This window comes from Lytechinus pictus, unplaced genomic scaffold (assembly GCF_037042905.1).
Source record: "Lytechinus pictus isolate F3 Inbred unplaced genomic scaffold, Lp3.0 scaffold_20, whole genome shotgun sequence".
NCBI classification, from domain to species: Eukaryota; Metazoa; Echinodermata; class Echinoidea; order Temnopleuroida; family Toxopneustidae; genus Lytechinus; species Lytechinus pictus.
The window spans coordinates 2,769,834-2,791,446 of NW_026974141.1; the positions used below are offsets into that span (position 1 = coordinate 2,769,834).

A 21,613-nucleotide genomic window follows, 5' to 3' on the forward strand; every position below is an offset into this window, starting at 1 on the left:
GTATGTTAGATTTTGTTCTGAGAAAGAATGAGATGGTTGGGGGTGGTAGTAAAACAACTTTGAGGAAAAAGAAGAAATTGTGCTTAAATAGATTTGCATTATTTTATGTTCATGCTGTTTATTTTCTCACAAAGGGAACTTATTTTCGTTAAAGGGAACAATATACCCAGGTATTATCAAACCGTAATTTTAAAAAATGCCATGATGTCTTTAATGGGCAGATGTGCTTTCTGATTAATTTCAATCATTTTAAATAGAGCAGCTATTAAATACTTGGTAATGGAGAGTATTCCGTAGGTAAAATGATACATTCTTTAATATTGTAGTTTCATTTCAACTAAAATCTTACAACTTCAGGGAAGTGATGGCTCTAACTCATTGATGCACTACTATAAAAAGGCAGCAGTAGAAATATTGTCATTGAACTTTAGTTTTTTAGTCTATGTCTAGTTTTATTATAAAACCTCGAGCAGAATTGAGTGCAGCAATTTTTAATATCCATAAGAAAAGTAGAGAGACTTTTTGTACATGTGAAGCATACCTTGTACCTCTCCTGAACAGGGGTCATTTAAGTCTTCAAAATGTAAAGCATTTGATGATATCATGGTTTTGTTTCTTTATGCTAATAATTAGTTCCATTCATTTGCAGGTTGTTGTGGGTTTGGAGTCTTAGGACAATTGTATAAGCTGGTTCGCTTCCAATGTGTATAGTTGATATTTGAAGTGTGCATATTTCAGCTTGTTATGCCTTGCTAGCAGGTGGTATTGTATGGATGAAGTTTATATTAATAAGTCAATAGAGAAAGAGAAGGATCGAGAGAGAGGGAGAGTGGGGCAGACAGGGGGGGGTGGAGAAAGGGGAAAAAAGAAAAGTCAAGGTGGTGGGGGAGAGGGCAGAGAAGGGAGACATTTGAAGTGTGCATATTTGAGTTTGTTATAGATGAAGTTTATAAGAAGATCAACAAAGAGAGTGAGAGAGAGATCGAGTGAGGGAGAGTGGGGCAGACAAAAGGGGGGAAGGGGTTGAGAAAAGAGGGGAAAAGTCAAAGTGGTGAGGGAGAGGAGGGGGGAGGAGAGGGCAGAAAATGGAGACAGAGAAAAAGGGTGAGGGGGAATATTCAAGGTGAAGAGAGAGAGAGAGAAAGAGGGGGAGGGGCAAATGAAGTCAAAGAAGGAAACAAATGGAGCAAAGGGACAGAGGGGAAAAAAAAGGAAGATTAGGAGGAGTCCGTAAAAAGGAATTATTAGACAAATTATATGAGGAATACACAAGAGAGTGTCCAGAAGATATTTACCCTTTACATTTGAGATATTTTGAACTTCCTGTCATTATCACCGGATCTATATAGGTATTATGCAGCTAAATAAAACAAGGTTTACTATGTTTTGCAATTTTCTAAGCTCTAGCAGTTCTCACATCCATATTCTGAGTCACATACATTTTTAGATGTCTGTGGAATAGATTTCTAAATGTTTTCATCCATTTTGTCTTTTTCATCAAGATCATCGTCTGATCAAAGGTAACGGTTTCGCCATGGCAATATTCACGCTAGATCATAGTTAACGCTTACAATTTTTCTTTTCTCCTCATGTTCAAGACAGATTTTAACTCTAAATCATTGATGTATATATTGAGATAGACATTTCTTCATATGAATACAATGACTAAAGCTATTTGAGAGCTGTAGTTGCGATACTGCACCTGTAAAGCTTTATTAAATAAAGTCACTTGTGGAGTCATTCATTTATTTATCATGTCTCATTAATTCATTTTTATTAGTTTTATAGAGTAAAAAATACAGATTGGTTTAACCTCTTTAGAAGTTGGACTTCCAAAGTCATATTTGAATCTTGATACCTATCTAACAAATTTAGCGACCTTCAATGTGAGTTTGTGTCAATTTTGCTACTTAACTCCCTGAAAACTTGGTGTTGAGACATCATTGCCACAGCCAGACACAAAGTCATGCAACAAATAATGCACAGTGACATAAACTGACCAATCAGGTGCAGATTCTGTTGTTGCAACTCTCAAAGAGCCGTGTCAAGATAAATCAGTTTGTGCAAGAGCAAGTTACTCTTTGCTTCATCCAAGCCAAGGGAGCTTTTCATGGAACATCTTGTCATTGATTTTCACTCACAAATTGGCTCTCAGCCAATCAGATCCTTGGATTTCAGTAGCTGAGAACAATTATCAGTGAAAACCCACTAACAATAGCTTCATGAAATGCTCTTCTGTTTTATTTCTTCGCTTCTACTCTTTTTTTTTTTTTTTTCAGCCATCTTTCTTACTGTCGAGCCTTCAAACCTAATTAAAGCATATCATGTGAAAGCCAGTTCACAAACATGATTTTTTTTTCGCCATTAGCGTGTGAAGTTTAAAGCGATGCTCTTCTTCATTAATGTTTCCTGGTGCTTTCCAACATCACATTAATACATGTACATTTAAAAAAAAACATACATCTTCCAGCTTTTATTTATGAACATCATGATTTATTTATGAGTATCCCTGCTGTTACTAAAGGGAGAATGGTATGTAAAACTTCAATTTTTCTTTGTTCTTCCATTGAAAAGGTTAGTGAAAACCTACAAGAAGAAATAATTTCCAAAACTTTGATTAGCTTTATTTTATGCAGCCAATGATTTCTGTTTACATGTACCTACAACACTATGCATACCTATGCTGTCTCATCACATCGCTATTTGTCAACCCATGTCAAATACCCAAAACTTTGGGTAACAAATAGTAATTAATGTGATGGTATAGATATGTATAGCTTGCTAGTAAATGATATGATCACTTTAGGCATTTTTTTTTCTTATTTAGTTTTCAGTTTTCAGCTGGTACAGCATATAGTTTTGCAAAATTTTGTTGTCAGTCAATCGTCATCCCTGGTATGAAAGTTTGACCTTATTATACTATTTTTTTAAACAAATTGTTATACTTTGTAAAGTGCATTCCAAAGTGCAAGGAAAAATGTTCCTTATTTTTCAGATTCCACAGTTAGTATACTTTTTTACCATTATCTCTTAAAAGTGTGGAGGATACACTATGTATTAAAGTGTGTGCGATTTCAGCTCTCTGCTATGTGTGTTTTGCACAGATTGGTTAAAGTTGATTTTTGGTGTGATGGTCACAGGTTACGTGATGGAATCCCTGTGTCCTCTTTCCTTTTTTTTTGCAGAAATTTCAAAAATTGTTTTCCCTGTTTGCTGTGTCAAAATGAAAAGAAAACTATCAAGCTTAAGCTTTGGAAAACATGCAAATCAAGAGAAAGATTTTTTAAAAAAAGTAGTGTTGATTTCGTAGTTTAAGGTAGATAGGCAGAAATACTACGAGTAGTCTTTTGTTTATTCTGTCTCGAACCAGTCGTGTAAATTTCATTTGTCAACTTTTGTTATGGTAAGTTTTGAAAAGAAAAATGATACATTTATTGTTATTTTACCAAGTTTTATGATAATTATACAAAGACCATACACCTTCATGCACTCAAAATATGTAAAGGTATCTCACAAGAACTTCAAATTTTCACATTAGATTTTCACATCTGATGACACATATGTATTCTCTCTTTGGAACATGCATGCCAATGTTTATCCATATTAAAAGGGGTCTGAAGAAATTTATTTTCAAGTGCATGAGCGATTTAATTTTTCAGTTCTGTTCATGATCAAAGAGGAGATTGAGGGGATTATGATACTTAATTTCCATTTCAAAATCACAAATAAATGATAAATAACCTAATATTCATAAAGTCACATAATTTATATACATCACATCTTTTTCATAATTAATAAAGGCAAAATATAAGTGTGAAGTCACCCATGCATGACAAAGCACACCATATTATCAAAATTGTGCATTTATGCCAGCACATTGATAATAACCCAATCCATGCAAATTTTCAATTGAATATAATTGCACATATTTTATCACAACATTTATGATGAAAAATTATATCTGTACAACAGTTGCATATCATTGGATACTCATTATTCACATAATATGTGTGAGATTATCACTTGATAATGAAACTTATGACTTGTACAGAGCTGCCAAGTAATACGATTTTTCCGTATTTAGTACGTTTTTGCAACCAAAATACGGCAGTACGTTTTTTCTTTAAAAAATACGTTTTTTTTTACAAAATCGAAATTTATTTAGAAAAATCATCTCTATATGTCTCTATTTCATAAAACGTACACAAATATGGTTATTAGATCAATGTAATTTCAGGTAACTTGTTTTTTTTTTCAATCATTTTGTAAAAACCAGGGTGAGATATACACAAGTTTCAATGTTTTTTTTTTTTCATCTGCAAGAGCAGTGCACATTTTAGCTTGCATTCAGCTTGAGCGCCGTGATGGGCGAGTGCGCCAAGCATTTTATTATGAAATACACTTTTTTGGGGGGAAATGCAAAATATTTATCTCACACGGTAAAAATACTGATTTTTTTGTCAAAAAAATGATTTTGGGGGATAAGAATACTGAAAATGCAAAATACAACTTGGCAGCTCTGCTTGTAAACAAAACTAAGGAATATTTTTTTTTGGTAGCCAAGATCTGCTATATTTAATCTGTAGTAAGCTGGAGGCAGAAGTAAGTTATGAAACTAAGACCCATAATACATAACTAATAATTGCATTAATCAAAGTTTCAGTCATTTGCGTACCAAGGAACTTCTGTGTTGGATTTCATTCGAGTTGCAGGTTGATGAATAATTATTCAACAGCTAACATTGATTTTGGGAAAGAAGAAATCATTTTGATCAATGGCATTTAAAAATCAATCAAAGCCATTAATCAGCCAGCCCTCCGGTTGTTAAGCATACCTTTCACAAACTATGGCGTATAAGAAGTGTATGTAGGTGATATAATGAATATGATGCCTTTAAAATAATGCCAGGTATTAACCATTAGATAGATTTGATCGAGGAAAGCTGATTTGAAATAGATTTTTCTCTCTCTCTTTATTTCTTTCTCCTGAAATGCAATTTCAATACATCCAATCATGTTTTTAAATTACAGAAATACAGATGAAAACTCACTAATTGTCTTACCTTTTTGCTTTCAAAACACTTTCAGTACATTCCACTCAAAAGGTCCAAGAATGACCTCATTAATATTCATCAGATACCTTTGATGATACATGTATACAGTGTGATATTCTGTAATAATGCATTGATTGATCAGTAAGACGTGGGATAATTTGTTATATTACCCTCAAAGAACAATAAGGCACTAAATATTTATGTGTTTCTTTCCTGTGATCAACAAGTCATCAAATCACATTTCTTGTCACATGCTCTCGTATTTTTTGTTGTTGTAATAAATGAATAATTATTATTGTAACATTTCTATAGACTTATTTAGAGAGATACAAAGCGTGTTAGTAATAACAAAGACTCACTCCTATTTTTGTTTCGGTCGTTTCCTCACCAGGTCGTCTGTTACTCGAATAAGCGTCCCAGATCGGAACATGCTTCTCCACCAAGACATGGCGAAGGAAAGGAAAGAACTGGAAAAGAAAATGCACGGAGGGGATAAGGTAATATATATAAAAATGCTGGCACACATTGTAACATTCTCCCTCAAAAGACTATGGCAGCTTGCCCCTCAGATTGGAGGTAAAACGCAAAGTCCTCTTTGGTCAAGGAATTTCAATTAGATTTACACGATGTAGCAATTTTTTTTAAAAGGTTTTTTCTTTCTTCCATAGATAAAACCCTAACAAGTCAAGGGTATCTGTTACTACATCAACAAATTATCTATGACATGGCGCAACACAATTTTTTTTCCTGGTGTTTCTCAAGATTCCAATATAAATTCTGCTTGTTTATCATTTAAAGGAAATGGATATATTCATGATCCATATCATTGCTTAAATGAATAGACCCTCAAACAGGCCTAACATACACTGTAAATACAGCCTGAACTTCTACATAGTTTTTGGATATAGTGTTAACTATCTTTTGTTTAAAACTAAACAAAGCATCGTCCAAACAATTCTGAACTCTCATTCTTTTTTAGAATTCCCTCTTTTTCTCCTCCAAAGTTGTAACCCAAGTATGACTCCCATTTGAATTTGCTGCCATTGTTTTGCGAGGGAGATATCTGCACCCATAATGCATTTCCACTTGTAATGAGAGCGTTACAGGTACCATCACTGTATCGCTCTCGTCTCTCTTCTTCTCAGTCCTGGGCCCGATAACATAAAGCTTAGCGATTGATCATTGAGCTGATTACTACGATTGATTGCCTTGATTAGTGTGTATGATCAAACATGAAATAACCTTCAACAATCGATCCCTTAGCTTAATGTCAACTGGCCCAGCTCTTGCTCATTGTAAAGCCAGGTATTCGTATCGGGCGTTCAAAGAAACATTTCCCAATTAAAGTTTAGTGACATATCTACAATGTACTCTGTGGCCCCCATTGCATAAAACTTGCCATTAATTATTATTATTTGTATGCCATGATAACCATGGTAACAGTGCTCAGCAGCCAATCAAAATCATGGTATCCACTAAAGTGACCGTCGGCGATAAGTTCATTCAAGTCGCCTACAACCCTTTTACATAAAACTAACAATCAGTGGCAACTTACCATAATAGTTATTAACTCCAATCGAGCATGGATTTTATGAGCTTAAAGGCAATATTACTATGATATTTGCAATTGCTGTCAATAATGGTATGTACAAGTCAGTTAATAGTAAGTTTTATGCACTGGGCAAAATGATACTGATTGATATATCAGTATACTGTAGGATTGTGATAGGAATTTATCTACCATTTTTTATTGTTTCTTATTGATTTACATATGAAAGGGTAAATATCTCATTAAAGTTCACTTGGTAGAAACTATTCAAATGTCTCTTACAGGATTGGGGGCATATAGCTGCTATTTGAAGCATGACCGTTTCTTGTGATTGTTTTTGTAATGCCACTTGTCTTGACACTTGTCTGGCATGGAAAATCACAAAATGGAAAGGAGTTGAATTTCTTTCATGTGAAAATGGCAGCAGTCATAATGTCAATGTTAATTTTTCTACCATTCAAAAGATATCTTTATTAAACCCGATTGTTATAAAAGATGTTTTGTGTTCATGGACGACAATGTTTATCTATTTTCTGGAACAAAAACAGTGTACAAGTATATACCTTTTGATGCCGACTTTAACATAAATGAAATACCTGCTCTTGTTATGAAATTCACATCATTCATGCCCATACATGTTTGATCATGACAGAAATTTCACCATCTTTAATCCATTTATTTTTTTTAGCCAGGAATGGGTATGAAATCGTGATTTTATTGGTATTTTCTTTTCTTCCCTCGTTCACTTTGTTTTATTGCACTCTTTTGGCCTAGCGTGTTGTTCTCAATTGGCTGGATTGTGCATGTCTATCTCACCATGGCTTGAAAATGGCTTGTATCTTGTTTAAAAAAGATTGGTTTCTTGTTCACCAAGTGAGAAAATAATAAATGAAGGAAAGTGTCATACAGGAGAATTTCCTATTATTATTTTTTGTCGAACCCCCTTCATTTGAAATCTGTTAAGATGACCAGGGGGTGTTTCACAAAGATTTAAGTATGACTTAGAGTTGCACTTAAATGTCTAGTTGCACGCGGTATAAAAGACATGACAGTATTGGCCAGATCATGCCAAGAGGACGCGCACTACTGCGTATTGATCACTAAGATTGCGCGTTGCATATCATGTACGCGTCAGCATTTAAGTGTGACCTAAGTCATACTTAAATCTTTGTGAAACACCCCCTTGATTTATTTTAATAAAGAGTTAAAGAAGGGAATAGGTTTTTTTTTACCTTTTGCCATCACTGTGTAAATTGGCCTGGTTGAAAGTGTCTCGAGGTTGATCAACCAATTCTTACACTGTAAGTGAGAAGAGAGAGAGAGAGAGAGATGGGCATTCCGCCTACTGATGTAAGTTTGATCTACAGGTATATGTAGATGTAAAGGATGAAGAAAGAACATAGATAACATTGAAAAAAAAAACTATCATGACTGATTGTTTATTATTGGGAAATTACTCTGTTAAAATCCTTTAATAAAAGAAGAAAATGAAAAGAATAAGAAATCAGGATTGTTCTTTTTCTCTCACAAAATACCGTATTAAAATAGAAATTAGAACTATACTCAATGAAGAGCTTGGTTAAGAAAGTACTATTGGTATATTGACCTATTAACAAATATGGAAAGTTATTATCATGCATATTCCATTGGTCAGGGCTAGGTAACATAGCAGTTAGTAATGGATGCAAATATGAAAGAATGAGTTTGATTGGTTCCTTGTCAGCATTTTGAAATAGATGCACAAGCAACACTGACCTTGATTGGCCATTGCAATTATTAAGTGATTGATTGCAGATCTCTAGGTTACAGGGGCCACTTCATCGATCAAAGGTTTTGCCTCCATTTAGAAAGCAACCATTAAGAAATTCATTTTCTATTGTTTTCCATAGGAGCAAATTATTTTTTTTTTTTGTGAATTAAAAAAGATGATAGTTGTCTGTTTCCTAGCCATAGTATTGATTAGGTGGGTGTTTCATTAAGCTGTTCGTAAGTTAAGAGCGACTTTAAGAACGACCGGTGATCCTTTCTTACGCGCTAATCACCAATGAACATTTAATGGTGAATATCATTTGCCACAAGAAAGGATCACCAGTCGTTCTTGTGTGTGTATTTGAGTTTTGTCAGACGTGTATCAATCAGATATGATTATTTACGTCTGGGACCGACCTTTAACGTCACCATCCAAAAGACGTGACCAGGGCTCAAACCTCTGCATCAATTTGTAACTTCCCCGCATAGCTTGGATTACAGGCGCACGCCACAACGCCCAGTTCTTAAAGTCACTCTTAACTTTTATACGAACAGCTTTATGAAACGGCCCCTGGATTTGACTGTCTTCTTATAAAAGATACACGTCTAATTTACTGAAAGTTTAAAATAAGAAATGAGTTATTTCTCACCTGTTCTATGGAAAAAAAATATCTTTTTGGTACTGTACTGTACATGTTTATGATATTACCAATCGAGACATTTAGAATCTTTAAAATTATTTTGAATAATTACATTTACATTACATTACATGTGCAATAGGTGGTTAAGTCACAAATAGGGCTCGATATAAATGGTGTCACAAAAAAAGGAAATTGTTGTGTCATACACTCTTTTATTAAAGTACACCTTTTCAGCTCTGTGACTTAACTTTTAATCGGATTATGTATTATTATGATACTAAAAAGTTTGTAGTCTGTAGTATATTGTCAGTTTTATGCAGAGCATCGTATATTCACTGTACCTCTTTTTTTCTGTTTTATGAAAGTTATAACCTTTTCCTCATTTGAGTGAGAGCAGAGAAGATGGGAGGGGAGAAAGATTTAGATAGTGATTTACAGAGAGATAGAGAGATCGTCACAGGGAGAAAACAGAAAGGGTCATTCCTATTCATGCAATAAAAGAGGCAACGATGAGCGGGGAAAACCCGTCCAGAAATCCATGTTCCAAAGATCTTTCAAATAAAGACAGATAGAATGAGTATGGGGGCATTACTTGCCACCACATTTGACCTATTATTTAATTGACTTGTTTCTTGTGAGAATACTGTAATTCATAAATGTTAATCATACCAAGAATTAGAATGTCCGACGTGGAATGATTATCACGGTGATTTTTACTTGGGGAACTGAAGTAACTTTTCTATCTACAGTGTATGGCTATGGGCCTGTTGCATGAAAGAAAAACTGGCATTTTTTTTTGCCATCTTCTGGAGTTTTACAATGTATTACGACCAATGGCTTAATTTTATTTGCCAGAGTTTTTGATAGCAAAAGTTTTGTGCAACTGGTCCCATACAGGTGTATTTGAGAACCAGTGGTATACATGGAGCGTTTCATATCAAAGAATTATAACTATTGTAATAACTTTGCCATTATAGTAACTACCTTGAAAAGCTTGATTTTGATTTGCTGATTAGCCCTGTTACCATGGAAGTTACCGTAATGGTAAAATTACAATAATCATGAGTTCTTCGTGGAATGGGCTCCTGGATATGTTTATCTCATAATCTGACAGTTACCATGGAAACTTTGCTTCTTAGCCAATTAAAACCAAGGAAAGTGACAAATCGTTGGATGACAAATGATGGTGAAACGCTCCCCTGGGCTCCGTCTTACAAACAGATACGATTGATCCGTTTAATCTCAAGTATATGGAAATCCATCAACGTCATAATTTTTCTGTAGGAAATTTGCACAATGTCCTTTGTAAACAAAAAGAAGCACACTGAATTTACGAGAAAAGGATGAGTGCATGTCATTGAGCATATCGAGAAAATGTTTTGAACAAACATGCATTTTAGATTTTGATGTTGCTGGCTTTTTATAGTTGCGATGATCGAATCAATCGAACTCTTTGTAAGACAGGGCCCAGGGCTCCGTAACACAAAGGTTTGCGATGAATTGCAAATATGAAAGAGCCGCACTGATTGGCTCCCGGTCAGTATTTTAAAGAGAGTGCGCATGCAACGATGATCTTGATTGGTCATTGCTATAAATTTAGCGATTGATTACAAACCTTTGTGTTACGGAGCCCTGGTCTTGCTTATAGTGGCCTCTTCTTATTCAAACCTTAGCAAGTTATCTCCTCTAACCGATATTAAATATCACTTCTTCTACTAACCAAACCGTCATCTCTCTGCACTTTGATTTTTTTTTTCCAGCAGGTCAAGAAGACGATGGAATCATCGAGTTCCAGCGAGGAGGAAAGTGAAAGCGAGGAGGAGAGCTCTGAAGAAGAGAGCGAGGAAGAGAAGAACAGCGACAAGAACCCGACCCCGGTCCGAAGGCCGCTCGAAGTCAACAGTAGACTCGGCCGCCCGACGATCACTCCTCAGCCTTCCGCTCCATCGAAAAAAGAAGTAAAAAAAACTTGTTAATTTGTAGCTTGATAGGTTTTTGGGGGTTAATTTCTAAGGGTATTTTTATGAGTTGATGCCAGCAAAAGATAAAATTAGTCATGCATCACCGATCAGGATAAATGTATTTGCCAATTTGCATAAAAGTTACCAAATGTAACTTTTCCATCCAATGGTAACTTCAATGGTAACACTGGTCAACAACAATTCAAAACCAAGGATTCCATGAAAGTGACCTATGGACTGCACAGATACAGTAATAGTAACTTTTATGCAATTGGGCGTTGGTATTTTGCTGGTGTTAAAATGAATTTAATAACTTGGGGCATTCCTGAAAAGACCTGCAAGTGAGGAGGTACTTTTCCAGATGTTGAGCACTTTTGCATGGATTTCTCTGAGTGGATGAGATACTTTCAATTTGAATGAAAATGTGGGAAATTTGTCATTTCAGAGGGCATGAATTATAAGACTACATGATGAAATGCTGCATTCTGGGTAGGAATCAATTACAGTTGAAGTGCTTTAGGACTTAAGATGGCACTATTCTAGGGATCCATGGCTCTTTACCTTTAAATTTGATATTTGGTTGTAACCGGATAGGGGGTGGTTGGGAAATTCTGTTTTACATGAATTCATTTAACTTCATTCTTTTTCTTTGACCTTTTTTTTTCCATTTCTTCTTTTTTTTCATCAAAGCATTGGAAGAAAGTAAGATTCATTCGTTTTATTTGTTCTTTCCCCCTTCACTTCTCTTCTAATGATCGTACCAGCCCTAACGGGTTAGCTAGGCACAGCTAAATTTCAGCAGCAGCTGACAGATCACAGAACCCACCTAATACGCTACTAGCTGAAACTACAGTACAAACATGCATGAGTGATGCGCTACACAAATAATTGGGGGCTAATGACGATTCTAAAGGGGGCACTTGCAAGAGACATGCTATCAATTACAAGTGAATTTTAGGCTCTTGTGATTAATCTCAAGCCTTGTCATTGATCACAAATTTAGGATTGATTGCTAGTCTTTTCCTGAAACAGAAAATTTAAAATGATTTGATAATGCTTACTGTCGACCCATCGAAAGCAAATTCATAAATGAAGATTTGCAATCATTTTTTAAATTAAAAATTTGAATCAATTGCAGTTAGGTTGCTTGCAACACCCCTGGGTTAAATTTTTGTGAAAGTCCACTCTGGTGTTACATTGACATTAATAAAGCAGAAAATTTATAAATGAACTTGTAAAATTTTGAGTTAATTCCAATTAAGATTCTGTGCTAATGAGGCTTTTAAAACCCATTTGCTAGATTATGTTAGATTGATAACGGCTCGTATATAACCTTCATACTTCTTTTTACATTTTTCCCATTTGCCAAAATTTCTCTGACTCTTATCATAACTTTGTGCTTTTAATTTAAAGTCAATTTTATAGAAGGTGGACTAGTACTTCATTAACTTCTGAACAAAAAACGCAAAACAAGTAGCTACAGGCTTCAAATGTAGGGCTTAATTAGGGTTTGGTGAGAAAAAAATAATATCTACACATAGATTTGTATAGCTAGATTAGAGGGGAATTCCCTCCGTAGATTTTAGGGGTTTTCCCCTATGAAGAAATGATTGGATTGTTTGTATGAAGTGAATTAGCAATTCTCACAGCTCTTGATTATTTGTCTAATATTTGATTTTCACAAACTGTACATGATAGGTAATAGAAGCACTTTTAGATGGAAATGTACTTGCAAAAAGCTGTGTGATAGGATTACACAAAGTCACTTAAGAGGTGTTGATATTGATTTTAGAAGGTGTTAAAGTGTTGACTACCAACATCTGGTGTTTTTACTCATGTAGTAGAGAGAGAGGTTGTGAATTTAATACCAATCTATGATTGAGAGGTGTTCAGTGCTGAAGTAGGATTACCACTAAACAGCACTTCACTGGTGTTGATATTTACACTTGATTCAACACCTTATCTCACATACCACCACGGAAGTAGATTTCTCGATAGAAATAGTTGTACTTGGTTGAAAGACTTTAACGTGTGATGCCTTATGCTGCAGTCACATTTCCCCTATGGCGGCCATACGGCGAGTCGAAAACAGCCGTATTCATTTTTAATCAAACTACCTGTATGTAGCTGGTACAGAAAATGTTAAAACGGCTGTTTTCGACTCGCTGTACGGCCGCCTGTAGGGGAAATGCTAATTAATTGAAGCTATAAGTTTCATTTGTCGTGACCAACCAACCAACTTCCAATCGTGTATTTTAAGATGCAAACAAAAATGGCTGTAGAGAGGCCAGTGGATGATTTGCTTTAAACTAAAATCAATTTTCAGAAGCTATATACCAATTATCTCTCACAAAATTGATTTTTTTCCCATAAAATGGATTTTAGCTGTAGTGAATCACCCAAGTTGTGCTCACATTGTATGTTAAAGTCAATATGTGGTTAGTGATACATGCTATTAGGATAAAAAAAAGTTGAAGTCTGTATTTGAGATTGGTATTTCATAAAGGGGCTATCGCTCTTGGGCGTTCAGCAAGCGTATTCCGCCATTTATGACAAGCCATTTTATCATTTTGATCCTCGATCTTTATATCGAGATTTCAATTTGTTGACAAAATAATGACACAAAATAATTTCTTGATGTCAAGAAGTGGATTCTTGATAGCGAGGAATATAAAAAAATAAGGCTTAAATGATAAACGGCATGCCTTAGGACCATCAGAAGTATAAAGAAATAAGGCTTAAATGATAAACAGCTTGCCATAGGACCATCAGCATAAGCTGTCTAAGTCGTTCAGGTGAGATGGCCACTTTAGATACAGGCTATTGTTATATGAGCACACCTTACTCACTAGGAGTTTTTAAACATGGAAGCCCAAGATATCCCACCATCAACTGTTCTGGTCGACAGTTCCGGACTGTTCCTCTCGATTTCTTGTTCCCCTACTATAGTTTGTGGAATCCTCTGTAATCGTTGTGCGATAATCTCGTCCTCGTCCGTCTATGAAATCCTTTGAAGTCGTTTATTGTCGAGTTGTTGAGTTCCTGTGTCTTTGTCATGTCAGTGGCTTTGTGCCGACTCTCTCTTTCTCTTTCTATTATGTAACGGCAACCTCTCTTGCTCTCTTCTCCCCATTGGTTCTCTCTGTAGGCATGAACCATAACGTAATAACATTGACTCTACTGTGAAGTGGTGTAGTTTGGTTATACCATGAGTTGTGCATGCTATTATTTCCTCTTTTTTTTTGCTTTTGATAGTTGGATTGATATTGATTGCACCACCCTCTTATAGCCGACCTGACTTGAAAGTTTTAATCTTATTTTTATTCATCAGATTAATCAACACCTTCGCACATAATTTTGTTTCAATCCTAACAGTGTCTTCAGGATCCATTGAACACAATGGGATATTGCTTGTAGAATTTATCAGTGGTAGCTGTAAACAAACAAATATTATTTTAGTTCTATGGAAAGGAATGGCCTGTCATTACTGTAGAATATATATCTTTGCTTCTACAAAGTTCGGATGAAAGATATTTCTCGTCTCTAAAATTACATTTGGTAGTTTGCTGCTTCAAAATGGCACTAACAGTATCATATTTCTACAAAATGAAAATGGTATTTGCAACTGCAAATTTTAATTTCGTAGATGTGATATGAATTTTCACTTTTGCAAAATAATGTCTGCATTCTTTTGGCTCCTACGCATTTTATTTTTCTTAAATACTTTATAACATTTTTTTCCTTCTTGTGGAATAGAAGTGAGATAACAGTAAATTTCTTTCTAAAATTTAATATAATTTGGCTTTGAGAAGTTAAGCTTAACGATGTTTTGCAAAAGTGATGAACGTCAAGACAGCAGTCATAGACAAGATAAAGACAGCATAGATCGCAAAATAAAATGTAAAATGGTTTTGAAATTGTTTAGGAAATATTTCCAGGATTTTCATAAAAATAAATAATATATTCAAGTGCTTTGTATTGATAGTATTAAGCTAAAGCATAGTATGTAATAATGATGTCTTTATTACAGGCCACCTAAGGTTTCTAGTTTTAAGGCATACTTAGCAATTTCTGATATTTTTTTTAGTTGTGAATTTGCATTATTAAAGTGTGAAGTATTAAGACTGATCAAATGGTTACAATGGCCTTTGCAATTAAGCAGTGTCATAATATCACTGATTTTGAACTGTGAATCAAAATCGGTGATAATATGATAAAAAGATTGCTTTTCAGCTACTTACTTAGTTATAGTAATGATATTATTATTATGAATATGGGATCTTACGGCACCATGCCTGCCCAAAATCAAAACACTCCTGACAACAGAAAATAAGATCAAGAATTAAATAAGAGCATTTTGTTTTCAAATTTTAACTTGTGTCTTTTACGATCCAATAGCATTGCAGTTTAGACACCCAAATGAACTGTTTACGTAAGATTCAGTGGTAAAGACTTGTTGAGGCATTTGCCTCCTTACGCCACTTTGCAGTTGGGGGAGCACAAAGGGCTAAAGCACCAATAAAATATAACCAAGCTTTGATTTTCCTAGATGTGTCACTGTCGACTTGTGGTCTAAGAAATGAAGCTCTAGCTTTCAGCAAAGTTTAGAACGGAATTTTTCACCACAAGTTAAAAAAAATGGCTAGGTGGTTAGACCTGAGCTTATCTCCTGGGTTCAAACACATATAAAATTCAATAGTTCCTCAGGCTGCAGCTTAACTACCCCTTCCCTCTGATAGGATGTGAAACTGCAGGTCCTAGTGTTCTATGTAGTTTTCACACTTCTTGGAGTCGCCTCAAGCTAAATCATCATCCATTCCAATATTCTCTTTTCATTGCAGGTATAATGTTGCCACAGTACCTCATCTCTATGGAAATAGTGGTTTTTCTGCAGGGAGCAAATTAGGGCTTTGCTCTTAAATTGCCAATTTAAGGAACAAACTTGCAGTGATTTGGTGTTTTTTTCCTCCATTGTCCATATTTACAGAGTTTTCCTCCTCTAAAATTTGATCTGACTCAGAATCCAGTTTGGAGACAGTTTCTACTTACAGTTTGCTTGTCTTCATTGACTTTGTTAATTAATATCCCAGTTTGAGCCTGGCCTACAGACGTATCAAGGGCCTGTTGCAAAAAGAATTGCCATTAAACGCAACTTCAAAAATCAAATGCGACGTGATTTTCCGACCAATCACAAGCCTGCATTTTGGATTTGTGAATGAACTTTTGGGGTTGTGTTTGAGCACAACTTTATCTGCTATGACTACCAGATCCATTGTCTCTGACATCTTTGATTAAAGTTGGGTCTTGAAGATCAGACTAGAGTATAATAGATTGCACAGTTACTCAGCACATAGTAGCATGTTGCAATCTGAAGAGATACAGTTGAGGCCAGAAGTTTACATTATACCCAGGAAATTCAAAGAAGAGTTGACACTTGTCAAACATCATAAAATTAACTGTATCTTATAAAATATTTGTGCTATCATGACGAATTTGATATCAAACAAATGAGTATGTCATCCCCCTTCATCACATTGCTTTGTCATCAGGAGCTGGAAAATATTTAGGTCTTATTTTTCCCCAAAAATCGTCATATTTTAGACAAATTAAAAATAAGAACTTGACGAAAACATTTCATATTTATGCTAGATACTTCTCAACGGGAACATTTCAGATTACACTTTTGTGTTCAGTGATAGAAAATGTAATATAAATCAAAGATTTGACATTTATATATTTCTATGAAGCAATGTTTGAAAATATAATAACAAACAATAGAATACATTTGGCACGAATATTACTTTTTTTCTTCAAAGAAAATTCCACCTGAAATATACTTAATCCCAATGGCATCCCAATCATGTGAAAGAACTTAATATGCTCTTTCATTTGATACCAAATTCGTCATGGTAGTATTTATATTTCTGAAGATATAGTAAATTTACTATGTTTGGTAAGCGTACATACTTCACTGAATTCCATGGGTGTATGTAAACTTTTGGCCTCAACTGCATAATTCATGTTCTTCTTTCACATTTAAAGTAAACAAGTGGCTGCCTGAAATGATATTGCATATTGCAGACAGGGTGTGTATTTTGGTAGGTTACAAAGATAACTTTGAGAGGAATTTCGTAGTATTTTTACGTATTGGTATTAAGAAATGGTAAAATTTGGAGCAACATGAAATCATCTTAATTTCCTGTAAGCCAGGCTGAAAAGGGTGAAATTATATTTACTCTTTTTGTTTGTTAAGTTAATAATTAACATAACTTTGTTTTGTTCCCGTTTCTCTACCCGTTCTTTATCAATTCCCCCTCCTTTTATTCTTCCTCCGCTTTCTCTCTTCTCTTCATCTTTATCTCTCTATTACTTTTATCCCTTTCTCTTCCTCCATCTTTTTATCCTTCTCCCCCTTACCTCCCTTTTCTTTGTGTCTCTCTATCCCATCTGTTTCATCTCGCCCCCATCTTTTCCTCTTTCTACATCTCTCTCTCTTCTACTCTTTCTCCTCCCACCATCTTTCCCACTCACTCTCTCTCTCTCCCTCTCTCTCCATTCACACCCCGTAGATGCCTAGTTTTTCACCCAAACCCTTAGCCCCTCAGCAAGCGCAGGTCAAGCTGCCCCCTCCCAAGCAGGAGAAGAAACAAGAAGAAGAAGTTCCAGCCTGGAGGACGGGTCTCAGGAAGACCACCAGTTCCAGCACGGTCCCGGAACCCAAGAAGACCGAAACCCAGGCTGATAAGTTGGCCCGGTCCGCTTCCACGCCCCGAATACCAACCTCAAAGCCAGAAACTAAGCCTCCAGCAGTATGTCGCCATTTTCTTTTTAATTTCAACCTTAAATTTTTTCTTATAAATCTTAAGATCTTGAGCCGTAATTTCACAATAAAATCACCCAAGTTCAGTATTGTCCCAGAACTCCAAGAAGACTGAAACCCAGGCTGATAAGTTGGCCCGATCCGCTTCCACGCCCCGAATATCAACCTCAAAGCCAGAAACTAAGCCTCCAGCAGTATGTCGTCATTTTCTCTTTCATTTCAACCTTAGATTTTTTCTTATAAATCTTAAGATCTTGAGCCGTAATTTCACAATGAAATAAATTCACCCAATTTCAGGATGGTCCCAGAACTCCAAGAAGACTGAAACCCAGGCTGATAAGTTAGCCAGATCTGCTTCCACGCCCCCAAATACTAACTTCAAAGCCAGAATCAAAGCTTCTAGCCATAGGTCTTTTCCTATTCTCTTGAATATCACCCTTAAAATGTTTTAACATCAAAGATTGGACCTGTAATTCCTCGATGAAGTAAATTCACCCAATTTCAGTATGGTCCCAGAACTCCAAGAAGACTGAAACCCAGGCTGATAAGTTAGCCAGATCTGCTTCCATGCCCCCAAATACTAACTTCAAAGCCAGAATCAAAGCTTCTAGCCATAGGTCTTTTCCTATTCTCTTGAATATCACCCTTAAAATGTTTTAACATCAAAGATTGGACCTGTAATTCCTTGATGAAGTAAATTCACCCAATTTCAGTATGGTCCCAGAACTCCAAGAAGACTGAAACCCAGGCTGATAAGTTAGCCAGATCTGCTTCCCTGCCCCCAAATACTAACTTCAAAGCCAGAATCAAAGCTACTAGCCATAGGTCTTTTCCTATTCTCTTGAATATCACCCTTAAAATGTTTTAACATCAAAGATTGGACCTGTAATTCCTTGATGAAGTAAATTCACCCAATTTCAGTATGGTCCCAGAACTCCAAGAAGACCGAAACCCAGGCTGATAAGTTAGCCAGATCTGCTTCCATGCCCCCAAATACTAACCTCAAAGCCAGAATCAAAGCTTCTAGCCATATGTCTTTTCCTATTCTCTTTATTTTCACCCTTAAAATGTTTTAACATCAAAGATTGGACCTGTCATTCCTCGATGAAGTAAATTCACCCAATTTCAGTATGGTCCCAGAAATCCCAAGAAGACTGAAACCCAGGCTGATAAGTTTGCCCAGTCCGCTTCCATGCCCCCAAATACCAACCTCAAAGCCAGAAACTAAGCCTCTGGCAATATGTCTTTCCTTTTCTCTTTAACCCCCCTAAAAAAATAAAATAAAATAAAATAAATAAATACATACATAAATAAATGTATTAAATTTATTTGCAAATTCAAAGGTTGCACTCGTAATGATAGAATGAAATTCAATTTCCCAGGCTGAAAGTTGGCCCAGTGCATCAAAGCCAGAAACTAAGCCTCCCGCAGTATGTGTCTTCCTATTTTCATTGATTTCAGAATAAAAAAAAACTTTGTAAAAGGCTACTTGTCACCAAGATTGGACCTGTCATTACATAATGAATTGAAATCGCCCAGGCCCAATCTCCTTCCTTCCTTGCACTTAATTCCAACCTCAACCCCCAAATTGATTGCCCCTTCCACCCCACACCAAAGTACTTGATTCTCTTACACTATTTTCTGAATTTCATCCTGAAAATTCCCTAACGATTGATTATTGCAATATAAAGATTTTTACAGCAATGTTTAACAGCAACATGAAAATTGTGTATTTTTGTACGGTTATTCTGTAATGTGTACATTCCTCATAAATTACTTCCAAATTTCCTACTTATCTCAATCAAGTTTGTATTGCTGATACTCTTTTATCTGTGTTTCTGTAATCCTGTCTGTTGAATCACAATGTTATTTCATATATTAATGTGTGCTATTTCAATAATTTATTATATTAATAGTATTTCTTAAGATTTTGAGATATTGCAGTAACAGAGTGACTGAGTCATGTTTATATTAATTGTTTGTTGTTAAGTGACCTGGGTCCCGTAACACAAAGATTAGCGATTAATCGTTCGCTTTATTTTCACGTTTGCTTGTACATTGTAGTCTATGCAATCAATTGAAGAAAAATGTTCTACGATCATTGCTAAGTTTTGTGTTACGGCCAACCCCCTGAATGGTATTGCAATTTATTGATTATTAATTTATTCTCTTGTCTTTCATTCCCCTTTATTCTTTTTATTTGCTTCTTTTTCTTTGTTTCTTCTGCCCCTTTCTCTTGTTTTGTCTTCTTTCCTCTCCCCCATTTTTGCTTTCTGTCCCTTTCTCTATCATTATCTCCTGTCCCTTTCTCTTCCTTATCCTTATCCCCCTTTCTCTTTATTTGTCATCTGTCCCTTTCTCTGTCTCATTGTCTTCCTTTGTCCCTTTGTATTCTGTTTCTTTATCTATCTCTCTCCCTCTCTACTGTCACTCCTCTCTGCTCCCTTTCTCCCTTTCCCCTCTCTCTCTGTCCATATCTTTCTCTCCCTCTATCTTCCGTCTTTTTGTCTCCTGTCCCTTTCTCTGTCTCATTGTCTTCCTTTGTCCCTTTGTATTCTATTTCTTTATCCATCTCTCTACCTCTCTACTGTCACTCCTCTCTGCTCCCTTTCTCCCTTTCCCCTCTCTCTCTGTCCATATCTTTCTCTCCCTCTTTCTTCTTTCTTTTTGTCTCCTGTCCCTTCCTCTGTCTTTGTCTTTTTGTCGTTGTCTCGTACAGCCCTGGGAGAACCAGCGGGTATCTCGACCAGCGCCCCCTTCCTCCACCAAAACAGTGGAGTCGGAACCCAGCAGGTTTGTTATAAAGATGCCTATAAAAAAAAGATAATTCACCATTCTACAAACAAATCATTTGTTTTACCTGTGAACCAGTCCTATGTAACACTCTGTCTTGTATTTTAACCTCGTGGGAAGGGCTCGTTTACATTAACACAAATCTGATACAAGCGGTCGTTTCTCACCTCTGCAACTTCCGGCCCTGCGCCATCACTGCAAGTTCATCTGCGCTTCTACGCAGTTGCGTCTCAGGTGTGGAAACAATGCTGTTGCATCAGATATATGTTAACGTAAAAGTCTACCAAGAATACCATCATGTATTGTTGCAATATATTATCTCTTGTAAGAAATATCATGGATAATACTACTTCATGTCCCTTGCCATAGTCTTCAAATGAGTTCTGTAATTCATTTTACCTCTATCTAATTGTACCTGTCACTTCTGTATTCATTTTATCACACTTTACTTCACATTTTCTTTTTGAATGAAATGATGATCACTGTATAGTAGAACTGTATGATACTTCCCTTTAATAATTATATTGTCTGAGATATTGTGAGATATATATGCAATTATGTAAGAGAACTATAGCTGGGTACAGTGTGCATACATGCCTATCAATGATTTTCCTTTGTATTTGAGCTGGAATAGATTTTAGTCAATGGAAAGTTGATTGAGAGCTGATATTGCAAGATAAAAATGTTTGGTTAAGCTACTCTTGTTTTTCAAAGAGATTGTTATTTTGTCAGTTGTAGATTATGAATGGATGAATGGAACTTTCTGGGCTAGATGCTCCTGTCACATATGGTGTGGTTTTTCTGTGCAGTAGGAGAACTGCACCTCCGCAAATTGCCGACTCTACAACTGTGAACCTGCCCGGTGGGTGGAAGATTTGCAGTGGCCCTGTGTGTGGTGGTACTGTGCGGAAAAACCATGCCATATTGCAGGGGACTGGAGGAACGATTTTCAAGTAGGGACAGGCCAAGCATCTCGCCAGGAAGGCGTATCTCCAAGAAGTGCCTTACAGTGTACAACGTCTTTCTTGTTCCTTGGCTTTACTTGTG

At 35.9% G+C, this 21,613-nt stretch overlaps 1 protein-coding gene across 1 annotated transcript in view; it reads left to right on the forward strand.

Moving 5' to 3' along the window:
• Positions 1-21,613, forward strand: part of LOC129283416 (protein phosphatase 1 regulatory subunit 12A-like) — a 91,335-nt gene that overhangs the window by 50,121 nt on the left and 19,601 nt on the right. The window contains exons 9-12 of the mRNA XM_064114721.1: positions 5,445-5,550; positions 10,756-10,950; positions 17,523-17,762; positions 20,493-20,566. Of these exons, the coding sequence (XP_063970791.1) occupies positions 5,445-5,550; positions 10,756-10,950; positions 17,523-17,762; positions 20,493-20,566 (615 nt within the window). The remainder of the gene's footprint in view (positions 1-5,444; positions 5,551-10,755; positions 10,951-17,522; positions 17,763-20,492; positions 20,567-21,613) is intronic.